Source organism: Zonotrichia albicollis, chromosome 3 (genome assembly GCF_047830755.1).
Source record: "Zonotrichia albicollis isolate bZonAlb1 chromosome 3, bZonAlb1.hap1, whole genome shotgun sequence".
Taxonomy (NCBI): domain Eukaryota; kingdom Metazoa; phylum Chordata; class Aves; order Passeriformes; family Passerellidae; genus Zonotrichia; species Zonotrichia albicollis.
In genome coordinates this window covers 89,279,670-89,293,881 of record NC_133821.1, presented here as the reverse complement: position 1 = coordinate 89,293,881, position 14,212 = coordinate 89,279,670, and the positions used below count along the sequence as shown (strand labels likewise).

The 14,212-nt window shown below is 41.0% G+C and overlaps 1 protein-coding gene across 6 annotated transcripts in view; it reads left to right on the top strand.

The window, feature by feature from the left end:
- The window catches only part of LPIN1 (lipin 1), an 80,449-nt gene extending 76,601 nt beyond the window's left edge, over positions 1-3,848 (top strand). For all 6 annotated transcript variants that reach the window (XM_074538095.1, XM_074538098.1, XM_074538096.1 and 3 more), the window contains one exon: positions 269-3,848. In XM_074538095.1, the coding sequence (XP_074394196.1) occupies positions 269-428 (160 nt within the window). In that variant the 3' untranslated portion in view covers positions 429-3,848. The remainder of the gene's footprint in view (positions 1-268) is intronic.
- Positions 3,849-14,212: the final 10,364 nt, after the last annotated feature.

The window sequence follows — 14,212 nt, the reverse complement described above, 5'->3', positions numbered from 1 at the left end:
ATGTGTAAAATGGCATCTGTTTCTCACTAGGTAAATATCATTTGTTAGAATGAACAGATTAGAATGAATTTCTTATCCTAACTCTGAATCCTTTCTGGAAGCTGGGCACCAAAATTAAATTTAGTTTTATTGCTTTGAGGAGGGTGACTTCTGCACTTTGTCTGTTTGTAAATGTAGTCATGCCTTAGTGGTTGGGATGTTTAAAAAATTCAAAATAAAGATGGTCTGAAATGGTTCATCATACTTTTTTTTTTTTTTTGTTTTCCAGCTATGTCAGACTCTGTGAAGTGGTAGATCACATTTTCCCTTTGCTGAAAAGAAGTAATTCTTCAGACTTCCCTTGTTCTGACACCTACAGCCAGTTCACCTACTGGAGAGAACCTCTGCCACCATTTGAAACTCAGGATGTACATCCAGCCTCATCTTAATCACATCTCCAAATTGTTGGTCTCACCTCAAAGACTGGGTTGGCTTGTGTTGAAAGGACACCACTTGGCTTTTGCTGTTGACAGTTCAGTTGGGATCTGTGAAGTTGTGAGCATTGTATTCTTCTGCTGTGAGCAAACTTAGGAATGCTTTTTCATACCTACTTAGGTTTCCAGACAAGAGGAGTCTTGTTAGGAATAGGAGTTGCTTTTCTAGGTCCTTTCCCAGTTCCTCAAATTTTGCCATGCACTTTCATTATATAAGGTCAATTAAAAGTGCAGTGATGTTGGGGTTGCAGGTAATCATGCCATAAGGTTGTAAAGTGATTCCACTTCTGTTCTGCATCACTGAAGCCATCTTCCATCCTGTCAGAACCCCTTACCAGTAACGGAGCTGAAAGTGCTCACCATTCCTGACATTATCTGGTGGCACAAACAGGGATTACAATCTATACATCAAAATCCTTCTCTCTGAAGGAGCAGATGATTCCTCCTCTCTTCCTTTGCTTGACCAACAACTGTTTGTTTAAGAGTTAATTACTGGTCTAGGTCCTCAGCAGATGTAAATCAGTGTAGCTGTCAAAACCAATTGAGCTGTGTTTGATTGATTCCAGCCTGTTTTGACATAGGACACTTCTGAGGAAATAAATTATATGTATTTTAAATAGAAAGTAAATGAAATAGGATGGCCAGATTCTTCCAATCTTTCTCAGTTTGAGAACTATCATACTTCAGGAGTAGCTTTTTGGATCAAGGTCCGTATTCAGGTGGAAGATACAGGCCGCTGTGGATAGTGCCCACCTTACTGAAGTGGGTGATATTCAGTAAACACATCTTTCCCACACACGGTGTGCTGAGGTTGAAGATTTTTTACTGAGCCAAAAATAATAAGGATTTTGTCAAAATGGAATAGTTTTGTTTGAAATATTATTTTGGTTAAAATGTGAATTTTGATGCTGGTGAATGACGCATCTCAGGTTTTTACTGTATGGATGTTTTTGCTTTGTTTTGTATCATAAAGAATGGATACTTTTAGTGCAATTTACTCTCCTTTAAGATAATGAAATCTCCTTTTTTTTTTTTTTTTTTTTCCCATATTTATCCAGACACAAGCTGTAGATATTGCTTTTGACAGCCTTAAGACTGAACTGTGTGCACTAAAAGCAATACTGTGGATCAGTTGATAACATTTTCCAAATGGTCTGCCTTTATACAATGTGGTACTTAAAATATGGACTCCAAGTGCCCACATGCCAAATGATTTTAAATATGTTGTAGATAGGAAAGAAATTTTTTTTTCCTTTTGGATTATACTGAAAAGTCTAATTGTTCTCTGAAATGCTGAAAATGGCATCATGGGCTTCTATGTATATTGTATTTCAGTATGACTACACTGGTGGTTCACAAGCTGTGGTCTCTGCCAGCTTGTGATCTGAGGCTATGGTAAGTGTTCTGCAGCTGCTTTGTAGTGTTTTCATTTAAGAGTTTAATAACAGGAAGGCAGAGTGGTCCAGGAGACATTTTAAGATGTGATTATGGTTGTTCATCACCCAGAAACTTGGAAATGGCTGCTCTGTTTTACATTTCTTTTGTAACAACAAATTCTGGTTTTGCATGTCAAGAGAGATCTCAATGTAGATATGATGGGAACTCTCTGGTAGGGATTTTCTAAGTTTTACTGCTGAAGACTTTATCTGGGTTCTAAGTGGGCCAATTTATGATTTCTCTGTGCCTTCAATAGTAATGAGAACATGTGCAATGCTTTACATAGCTGCAGTGTGCAGTGGAGAGCCCTCCAAGGTCTTCCTTTCACATGAACGTTGCTACTTCAGGAAAGGTAAATATCTGCTTTGGACATATCAGGATTAGACACAAAGAGGAAGAAATGTGTGTTTGACATTTGTTTGACAAGTGTTTGACAACCCAGAAGTGATTATGTTCTCTTGAAAGTTTAAAGAAAATGCAAATATCTTTTTACTTCAAGGTGTAAGAAATATGGGGTGGATTCTCTGAAAGACAATCAGTGGGGAATGCAGATTGCCAAACTGAGATGGTTGCATCTCTAAATATAGCCACACTTTCCTTTAATTATCTATTAATACTTGTCATTAATCATTGAATAAATGGACAGATGTACTAGCTGCATCCTATTTAAATTCAGTTTTGGTAAAGGCCTATTTCAATCCATTTATTATATAAAATATATAAAATAAAACTAACTGTTCTCTTCAGTGAGAGGCTGTCAGTTTTGTGGTTTTTATCCTTAACAGTAGTTAAAATCTATTTTCCCAAGATGGTACATGCAGCAATTCCCACCAGAAAATATGGTTCCTGAAAGTTCTCCACAATTAAAGCCTGTGATATATTTATTTATAACTTAATAAATAGGCAATCTAGAGTTGTTTCTTGCCTTTAGTATTTAAAACAAAATGATAATGTGAATAAGGAACTGTTTTAATTGTCAGATTGTGGCCAGAGTGCAGTGCTGGTACAGGTGACCCTGAGGTGCTGCAGAATCTGTCCCAGAGTTTTTCAAGATTTGATTAAACACAGTTATGGCTGACTTGATCTAGCGTTGGTATCCATCTGCTTTAAGGCTGAAGTTGGACTGCATGACCTCCAGGGGTCCCTTCTGACCAACTTTTCTGTGATTCTGTGACGTTCAAAGCTTCGCTTCTGAGTTGCTGCACCCCCCTTTGTATCTGAAATTGAAATATAGCTGAACACTGTCGGGAGTGTGTGTTGCTGTAACTTTAATCAAATTTACTGACAAAAAAACCCACTTACATGAAAATCAAGGGTTTGACCTGCTAGAAACATCACCATACTTTTCCAGAACGTATAAGACATTTTGATTTGGTGGCTGAATAATTTTAGGGTAATATTTAAACTGGTTTGTTAATTCATGTAGCAGAAAAATATATTTAAAAAATGCTACTCTTTCTGTGAAAGAAAAAAATCAATCTTGCTTGAAGTGTAATGCTGGTTTTTGTTACAGAAAGAACATATTAACATAAGTATGCAGACACATTAAATCACAGTATATTCTATTCATACAATACACAGAAACTAGAATATGCAGCAGTGAGGAGTGACTAATGTTTATTTTCTTGATGCTGATGACCACACCACCAGCTGGGTCATGGGAGGGAAAGAATGTTGTACTTGTGACATTAAGTTTATGCTGAACATAAACTGTTACTGCTGTAATTTGGGGAAGGAGGAGAAAGAGGTGTTGGATATTTTTTATTTGTAGATATGGTTTGTTATTATTTGAAAGACTATTTATATACAGTGTTTACTCTGTATATGTATGTGCTACTGCAGTGATAAAAATAGTTTTAACACTTCATTTTGATCTGCTGAATGCAACAAGAGTAGAAATATATATTGTAATAAAGGCAAAAATAATTTTTTTCCTGACTTTCCTATTTTTCTGTGTTCTTTGATAATGGCAGAGTGCTTTTGCAGAACTGCTGAATGTGTAAAGCATGGCTTTTGTATCTCCAGTCTCCACTGCCTGTTTCTTACTGGGGCTATCCAGTGTATCTTATATTATTTTTGCTGTTCAGCTGCAGTGTTTTACCGAGAGCCTTTTAAATCTGAAAGAGTTTACTGAGGGAGATGGGGCCAGGAACTGGGCTCTGGTTGTGTTGGGACATGGGAACAGCACCTTGGAGCCAAGAGCAACCAGACGGGAACTGGAGCAAATTGCAGCAGTCAGGAATCCTACCCCAGCCCAGAATTTTTTGAATCTTCCTTTTGTCTAATTCCTAGTGTGACCTAAGCAAAAACTGTCCCTCTGTTTTGAATGGGGATGCTGTCTTCCATCCGTGGCAGTGAGACCAGATAGCCTGTTTTGTGGGCTTCTCTTTGACATAGGCCATCCTGCTGGGGAAAAGCCAATAACCTTTTTTCCTCCTGTCCCTGAGAACACAGTGGTGCCTTTTGCTGCCCTGCCAGGTTTGCTGAGCAGCCTCACTGCAGTGCAGTGATACTGCCAGGCCTGTGAGTGCTGGTATGGAAACAAAGATGTTTGGGGTTGATAAGGCTCTGCGGCATCTCAAGTTCTCTGTTAAAAATACAAGAGCAGCCGTATTTGGGCAGCCTGCAGTCACTGCTTCTTCAGTGTTCTCTATCTTCTGTATGTCTCTGCCTTGTATAAACATTTACCCTGGAGCTCTGGAGACTGACTTTGAAATGAAGGTACCCTTTTAATTAAAACTCAGAGAAATGGTGCTTTTGCATCAGCAAACCAAACTTTATAAGGACGCTCTCATTGCTCCTGGAAGATCCCATTGACACTAAAGATACAGCAGTCTGAGGGAAGAAGCTCCTTAGGAGCAAAGAACATAAAGTTGTTTGGGAGGGCATCTTTTTATGCCATAAGAAAGGTAGGGAATATTTCCTGAATGCTACATTTTCATCCTTATAAATAACTTTAATTCAATATGCATTGCATGTGCCATCAAGTACCTCAGGATAGTTCACTGCCAGAGTCAGAAGATGGTTGATGCTAAGAGCTAGTGCCTAAAAATATCACTAGTGTAACTTGCAGCCCTTTATGAATGCATGAAAAGGTGAAGTCTGAGGGTTGTTCTTAGTTTTCTTTGTTTTATGTTTATTTTTTTTTTCTTTCTTTTCATAAAACTCCAGCAAAGTACACTGGTGAAGGGAATATACTCGCTGTGCCATGACCTCAGGTAGTCTCACTCTTGTGCTTGCAGTAAAATACAGCCTCTCATTGTGTTCAGTAGCATTTTGGAAATATGCAATCAAAGGGCTACTTGTACATGGGAGCCAAGAGACGGTGCTGAGGAATTACAGCTGTTGGATGCTGTGGGAAGAGACCTTCATTAAGACCTTTCCAGCCATTCGGAAGTGAGGGAGAAAAATAAAGGTAAAATGGGAATTAAGTTTTTTTTTTTTTTCTAAAGGGAACTAGAGAAGGGGAACAAAACCAGAACAAGTGCCAAAAAGCACCTTCTTGTGCCTACCCTTGTGCTGACCCTGGGTGGTGCTGGGTCGGGCACTGAGCTCAGCCTTGTGCCCCCTAAGTGCACAGCCTGTGATCTCTGTGTGTCTGTGCTGCACAGAAGACATCAGAAGGCCCTTTTGGCTTCATTTGCCAGACAGAAGAGAATAACATTGAGCAAAAGGAATTGTATGCTCAAGTGTCCAAGGAGTACTGCTAACAGCAAAACAAAGTTGCAATTACAGCTAAATTTTAAGCTTATGTAAGGACTCGGGCTTCTTTATTATTTTTTCATGAATTTGGGAAACAAAGCTTTCACCTGCACTATCTGCACCTCAGTGGTACCATGCATGTATCCTTTTAATGTAGCTTGCTTCAGTGAATAAATACAGACATCATCATTTTTCAGCCTATTTTAGCAAGTGTTTAACTCATCCCTCCCTGTGTGTGCTGAAACTTATGCATATTCTTAAACACTTTGCTGGATTAAGCCAACTAATTCCAAGAAAACTCTGTATTGGGGAGATAGAGTTTCTGAGCTGAAGAATTGATCTGACTTTACTAATGGTTATCCTTGGACTGGTTTTTAGCCTCCAGCACTGTCAGGTGTTCTGCCTACTGCCAGCAATCTATTTATTGATACAGGAAATCCATTTTGCCTTGCCTTGCTTTTAATGAGTTTTGCAAGCAAGTGGCCCCTTCCTGTGACTCATTCTGTGTTTTCTGAGCAAGAGATTGTGGTTTTAAGTTTCACATTGGAAAGTAACCGCTGTGTCTGCTTTCCTTGTCTGCTGGAATCTCAACAAGAGGAATACATTTTGGAACAAAGAAATGTAAATGGAGTAGAACAGTTCATGTTTCTTTGCAAAATTGTATAAACATCCTTCTTTTCAGGACAGTTAAAAACACTAGTGAAAAGTGAAAATAAGTCAAGTTTTAAAATAACAGCTTTATCTTAGAACATTACTGTTAACACAGGCAAGAAAAGATATTTCCCCTGCTATCTCAGTATGTGTTGGCCCTTCGATTTATAGGCAATAAATATTTAAAAATTAAACGGTGGAGGTCTTTCTCTAATCTTACTGACACAGGATCAGCTCCATTAGCATGTGGATGGCTGCTCAGATATTCACAGTTATGATTGCAGTCTGAAGTCTGAATAGGGAGTGCTACAGATTTCCATCCAATTCACAATCCCTTTCATCCCTTCAGAATACTGGAGGCAAAGAGGTAGGAGATGTGAATGCATTTGTTTTTGACTTTTGCCAAAATATGGTGGCGGAAGGAGAGAATCCTCAGCAGGCTTAGACCGTTGGCAGTGAAAACTCAGATTTACGTTAAAACCAGCCATAAATACATCAAAACCAATGACCAGGACAGTTTCCATTCCCCATTGCTAGATACAACTATTTATATTTCAAGCTCGTGGCTGTCTGTGCAGATAAATTGCTGCCCAGTGAAGGGTAGGGATCCTTTTAGGCACCCGCACCAACGGGCTGGCTTGGCCGCTGTCCAGCTGCCTGCCTGCTCACAGGGCACTGCTGGCCCTGCTGACCCTCACACTGTGCCCACACCTTGCCTGGGTCAGTGCTGGGGGCCCTGGCTGAGGCCACAGGAGACGGGACAGACAACTGTGTGCCAGGGCTGGGATGCCCTGACGCTTCGCTGGCCTGTCTGTGCTGTACCTGGGAAGAGCCAGGCCTGGGGCTTGGGCCTGGCAGTGGCGCCTTTCCCCATGCATGTCCCAGCTGACTGGCAATCACATATTGAGACCTCTCTTTCCAGAGGCTTTGAGATGAGCTGAGCTCTTCCTATGGCTTCAGGAGGTGCTTCAGTTCATCTGTAGCTCAGTTCAGTCTCAAGAGGAGGCACTCTCTGGTACTGAACTGCTTTGAGCCTCTGTCTGCTGGGAACTGGGAACCTGGGCAATAATAACATGCTAGAGAAGCTGCAGTTCTGCAACAAGGCCAGAAAAATCTAAAACATTTGTTAGCAAAAGCCTCTTAGACATGGAGTGTGGAAAACTAATTGCTTAGGAAAAAAATAAAACAAAACCCTGAGCAAATAAATACATTGGGAAAGCAGAAATTCAAATGATCATGCTTCAAATGTGACCTTCCAGTTACCCCTCTCAATTGTCAAGTTCAAGCTGGCAGAGACAACAGCTGGGAGCAAAAAATGTGAGGCTCAGAAAGTGAAGCAGCTTTATTGGGAGTGTACTGAGAGGAAAGAAATAGGCTCCATATTATCCTGCACCTTTCCTGTAGGGATCCAAATATTGTGTAAAAATACAGTGCCCTGTATTGTGAACTTTTTTCTGATCCATGTATTGTGTGAATGGAAAATGAACACATTTCTATTTCTCAAGGTATAGAAATAGAGGGGTGGGGTGGTTTTTGGAATCATTGTTTTGTGTCAGTAACAGATTGTTTGGAGTTACAGTGACTTAGGGAGCAGTTCAGCTGTTCACACACACTTTGCTTTCTCATGCACTCTGCACAACCTGAGAGCCTCCATAGGTATTGCACTTCTCTGCAAAGCTCATTTCTTCTCTTGCTCTGCACTGCATTTCTGCACATCATTGGCATGGGATCACTTCCATTTATTTTGACCTAGTAAATTCTTGTAAATGAGGGCTGTGGTTTTAAGGGTGTCTGATCTGATCTACTGGGCTTTTTTACTGCCTAAACAAAAACGCCACTTTCCCTATTTTTTCCTCCTGATTCTCCACCCCCAACCCCTTTCTGTACTCCTGATATTTTGTTCTACATTAGGAAGTTACATGGTCTCAGAGGGAAGAAGAATCTTATGCTTCTAAATCTTATGAAACTGTAATCTCAATTTTACTATGGCCAACCCAATTCCATACTTGGCCTCTTTATTCTTACAGTAATCATCATATAATTGTGGGCAGACCTTATAAAGTGATATTCCTGGTGTCCATCAGGGAACTTGAGAGCATGGGATAACTGCATTCAGATGAGAACCTGAATGGTAACATACCACATGTAAAGAAACTGTGGGATCAAAACCACCTGCCTAAAAGGGAGGGACAAATACAAATGCAAAAACCTGGAGCCAAGTAAGGAACTGGATCCAGTCTATGCCCTGGCACAGAAATCTTGTGTTGACTGAGTGAATCCTTCACTGTGCTTTTTGCCTTATGTCTCCATGCAGAAGGAGGGGATGATGGCAGTTCCTCTGTCCCAGGCATGCCCTGAAAGCAAGGCTTTAATGCCTAGAGAGGTTGCTATGTGAAACTGAAGGATCATGCAAGAAAGGTATTTGAACCACCAGCAGTGGCTCAGCTTCTGAACACCTGACAGTCAAGTTATATCCTTGCTGAGCAAGAGAGATGGAAGAATACTGTCTCCATTTAATGTCAGGGAACAGAACATCTTGGTAGCCTCAGTAACATCAGCTTTCATTTCCTGAGACTGTTGTCAGGGTCCCAGGTGTCAGCCTTCAGTTTGCTCAGAACAAGGATTGAGAGGAAGCAGGGAGCTTGGGGCAGATCCTAATTCATCAAGTAAAAGCTTCTGGCCTTCAAACTCATGAAGGCTAATGCCTTCTGATACTGTGGTAGCCTGTAGGATGCCTCATCATCATCATGTGGTAACAGACCACCTACAAGCAGAGCTCAACTAGAAAAAGAGAACCATCTACCAGTAAAACCCAGAAAAAAAAGGTATTGCAAGTATAAGGCTATTTGGATTTTTCTGGAAATGAGCAGTGGATTAGGCTGGTGCAGAGAAGCAACAAATTAGCATTAGTCTCTGTAACAGAGAGCAGTACATACCAGGGCATCCTGACTTGTGTGAGCTAACATTTGCTCTTGGGGTCGCTGCCTGATGTCTGTTTGCTTGCTCGTTAATGTCCCAGCTAATTCTGCAATGCGAGTCTAAATCCTTCAAACCGCACATCCAGTTTGTAATTTAAGCCTGCATAATTTTATCTCTCTTTGCTTACACCCACTGTCTCCTGGTTTATACAGGCCACTGCTGGTTTCTGTAAGAATTACTGCATTGATTGATACGTGAAACAGGAAGGTAGGATGTTTTAATGTGGAACAGTATTTAGAGAGATGCAGCATCTGTGTCTAAAGCGAGAGATAGTTACAGGGTTAGACAAGTAGGCCATCAATTACCGGAGACTGAGGTTAGGACCATCTGGCTGTTTGAAACAACACCAGGTGTTAGCAGAAGCAAATTTCCTGTGTTGCAACATAGGAGCGGCAGGCAAGAAGCAGCCCTCCAGAGTGAATCTCAGCCACAAAAGAGGCGGCTTCTCATTTCCTTCTTTAGTGCTGTCTTGTGGGAAAAAATCACTCCCGGAGCCTGACATACCTGTGTCTCCTGCTCGGTGCCTCCCGGGCTGCTCCGGGCAGTTCCCAGCCCGGGGTGGGGACCCCTCCTCTGAGGAGGCCAGAGAGCAGTGGGACCCTCACAGCTTTGGGGTTTGCCAGCTCCTGGCTTTCAGTCACAGCTGCAGCGTGACCCTTGCTGAGGAAGCTGAGCACCGAAGTCCTGGTTTGCGTATCCAGGATCCATGGTCTCCTCAGGCCCTCCCTGCTGCCAAACCCACAGGATGAGGGATCTCCATCCACGTGCATCCCTGCCTTGGTGTCCCTCCCCGCCCTGAACTGTCCAGCAGCCAAGGGTGGGCTGATTGCTGGTGGAGTGCCAAGAGGTGCAAAGAGATGACTGTCACCCACAATCTGCTCAGCACATGAGCCATTTCCAGCCATTCAGGGCTACTGGCCTGTAGTTTCAAGTATATACTATGTATATACTTACATAGTATATATATATATTATGCTTATACTATATAAGCATAGTATATGCTTATATACTCTGCTTATAGTATATAAGCATATACTATAGTCAGTATATGCTTGGTATATGCAAACAATATTGCTGCATAGTCCAAGCGTATGTTGTTAAACCTGAAGGAGTTTCTCATGCGGTTGTACTGCTCCAAATTTTCTCATGTATACTTGAGAATATTATTATTTATATTAGATGGGAGAATAAACATAATTCTAAGTTTCATCCAACTTAAAAGTTACATAAATATCAGGAAGCAATCTCCCTCTAAACTTGTTCTTATTGTACTAAACTTCAAGCATAGTGAAGACTTGATGGAGGCTCTGGCAAGAGGCAATGTTCAAGGCAATTGTTCCCAGCAGCATTCCCAACTCAGCAATGTCCTCTCACAACAAGTAAGCAAAAGGTTAAAATCCAGGTAAATGCAATCTCAGTAATTCACAGCAGAACTTTAGATCAGTTTTTCCTAATTTCTATTTCTGTCACAGAGACAAAGCCCTCACAGGTTTATTTTAAACTTTAATTATTATACTTTAATTATCAGAGGGACAGAGGGAAAACCCCTCTGATTTGGTTATAAATGCTAAACTTACATGAATTCCTTGATAAAACACTTCATTTAGGGGCCATGGCAAAGGTTGCTAAGTGACAGCGATGCATTCTGTATCAGAGCACTTTCAAATCCCTATTGCTGAGGAGAAAATGAAATAGCTGGAGACAGCAGCACACAGGCAGGGTGGGAGGCTAAAGGGCTCTGGCTTGTAAGCAGCCTGGGCCTGTGTATTTTTAGCTACCTATTAAATGCAGGCTGGTTTTCAGAAGCTTTGAGCACTTATGCCATCCACTGAATAATGGCAACAGTGAGGTGTGCAGGTCACTGGTACCCAGGCACCCTCACGAAAGGGGATAATAAGGTGTTAGCTCCGGCAGGATTTGAAACCATCGGCTATTATGCAAATCAGGAGGGCTCACACTGTTCATTAAAATGCAACGAGATGAGTGTTGACCTAGGGATAACATTTCCAAAATGTCCTTGTGACAAATAGGGAGATAGAATTTTGGCTAGTGAAAATTTTAGTGAAAATTTCTAAGTATCACCTTCAAAGAGGGCATTTGGTGGGCAATGCTGCAGATAACAGCAATAACCATTCCTGAAAATAATGCTTTGATTGAAATTTGTACTTTAGAAATTATGGAAAATTTCAGATGTCTGGTCAAAGCAGCTTCCTACTGATTTACCTGTGAAAGTAATTGGTATGTATGAGCAATAACCTCATGCATGACCTTCCATACGGGTAAGAAAAGACTTATTAAATTCAAGAGGTGTAAGCACATAAGACCTGCCTATTTTCAGGAGCAGAGTAGTAATTTTTGTGTTCCTTTCTTTGGTGAAACATTCTTTTGTATGTGACTATTTAATATTTTGCATTTAGGAATAAAAAAGTAATATTTATTTTAATGTTGTGTACTACAAATACATATTTTAGTCCTTAACTCTTTAAAATGTTTTATAATTTTTTACATGACAATCTGTCAGTCATTGACTTGACAATAATTTTACTTTTAAAGGAAATCTTATTTGCAAACCAAATAAAATGCTAACTTCTAAAACTAGGTGAAAATGAGACAGAGGGTTGGTTTGACTGTTAAATGAATGTATAAAATTAACACACAACCACAGGTTTCTAAGATTGGGCTAGAAAGCAAAATATCCAGAAGAATGTATTGGCTGCATCTATCCAGGACACTTTGAGTGTTTTGTGTGGTTAGGTGCCTATTATGTATTTCTCTGTTCTCTTTAAAGAGATGCATCCATCTCTTTAGCATTTCAAATTCCACTCTCTTCCTCTGTATTTTATCTTTACCTTCCTTATGAGCTGCCTGTTTTTCATGCAAGTCTCAGGACCTGTTTCTATTTCAGAAGGACATGGGCTGGGGATGTGTTGGGCCTGATCCCTCCATAAGCCCATCTCTGTTGTCAGGAGCCTGCACTGTGGGGCTGTGACAGGAACCAAACAGCTACTCATGGCCCCAAGGCCGACTGCAAGGCTTTCACAAGGACTTTACTAACCCCTTGAAAACTGATGGGGCTGCTCCACGTAAATCAACCCTCAGCCTGTCCAACAACCAGTCTTGGCTGAGCAACGATGCACTGGGTTTGTGCAGAAACATGGCATAGCATCGCTTTGCAACAACACACATAAAGTGACCTTTGTAAGGCCCTCACACAGGAGCCAGGGGACTGGCTCCATTTGCAGCTCCAGCCTGGCTTCACACGTATTTTCAACCCCGTGCAAGAGCATTCAGAAAATTTGGCCACAGACAGCAAAAATATTCTGGTAAGAGAAGTGGAGCCCAGTCCAGCTTGGACTTAGCTTCAGTCTTATCTAAGCTGCAGGGTGATGGGTCTGGCACAGACCTGTTGTGCTGGATGAAATGTGAATGCTTGGGCAGCCATCACCTCTTTGGCTTCTCTTGTCACTGCCCAGCATTGTTCTGATGGTGCAAGGCTGAAACTTGCACATTTGACAGAGCAAGGCCCACCTGCCAAGCAGCTCCTCTGCTTGGTCAGGTCCTGTGAGCACGTGAAAACTGGGCTGGCAGTGGTTGCTCCATAGTAGAAAAAGTCTGGCCAGCAGGGATGTGAAGCTGTCGCATCCTGAATGAGCTCCTGCAGTCAAACTCCTGGTGCCCCAGGGAATACTTTGGGATATTTAAATGCTCCAGGCAGTGCTGAGGAAGATTTTGGCTCCTTGGCTTTTGAATCAGTTGCTGGGGCTTAGGGGCCAGGGGACTGTTTCAGGTACAGCTTTGGGCTAATGCCTAAACAAGTGCTCTGCAAACACTCCTGGTGCACCTCCTGTTTGTCTGGACAGGACAGAAAACTTGAAGCTAGGATCTGTGATAAAGCCTCATTTGTAGGAGTAGCCAAAAGAAACCAGAGAAAGAAATACTAACACAACTGTCTTTTGATCTGACTGAAAAATGTGTTCTCAAGAATAATATGTGAGAAAGGCATCGGAATTTTTGCCTGTTTAAAATCTCCTATTGTCTTCTAAGGAGCAAATACTTTGGTGTATATTTTGTTTAGCTGGATTCTTTTGCTATGATGGTCTGTCTACACTGACTAAGTTCTTGTGCTAATGGCTCCATGATGCTGCATTTCAAGATTATAATACATTTTTAACCCACTGATAAAAAAAAATATAAAAAATAGAAGCAAGCAGCTGTATAAAAGTCAGGTATTAGCTGTTATTAAATAAAAATAATTTACAGCTTACCACAGTCAAAATGAATGAGATTGACTCACTCATGGGCTTTAGGACATTTTTTCTAGTTTTTGTTTTATGAGTCTGTACATGAAGGATGTTAGCTCAGTTGGAGATTTTTTCTTTTACTCCATGCCAAGGTTTTCAGAAGTGACTAATGACTTTGGGTGCTTAACTGGAAACATTGTAATAATGCCTGAATTTCAGAATGGCTGAGCACCCATCATCTGAAATTTAAGTCCTTTTATGGTCGTTTAAATTCAGCTCTCAGGACTGAGATCCTCTAATTCATCAGGAGCTCTTGAAAAGCTTAAAAGTTATGGAAATATATTAAAGAATTTAAGAAGCAATTTCCTCCTTAAAAGCCTTCCCACGCCAAATTTTCCATGTCCCAATATGTGTGGAATTAGAAGAAAGAAATTGGCAATTATTGAATGCAATATGCCTTGAGTTTATGGTAGAGAAAACATTGTGCTCATTTCCTTACCACAGTGTGGTACCCCTGCTTTTCTGATAAATTGTGATAACCATAACCTTGTTCTTAAAGAGCGTTGTGTCAGTTCTCTAGATCTTCAGCATAAATCAGTGAAGTGGTTGAGGGAATTCAGCCTTTTTTTAGCAAAGCTGGACACAACTTTGTTGTCTTTTTACTGGGAGGAATTAGTCATGGAACATAGTGAGCACAACAGGCTTGGGATACCCAGGAATGAACATCAC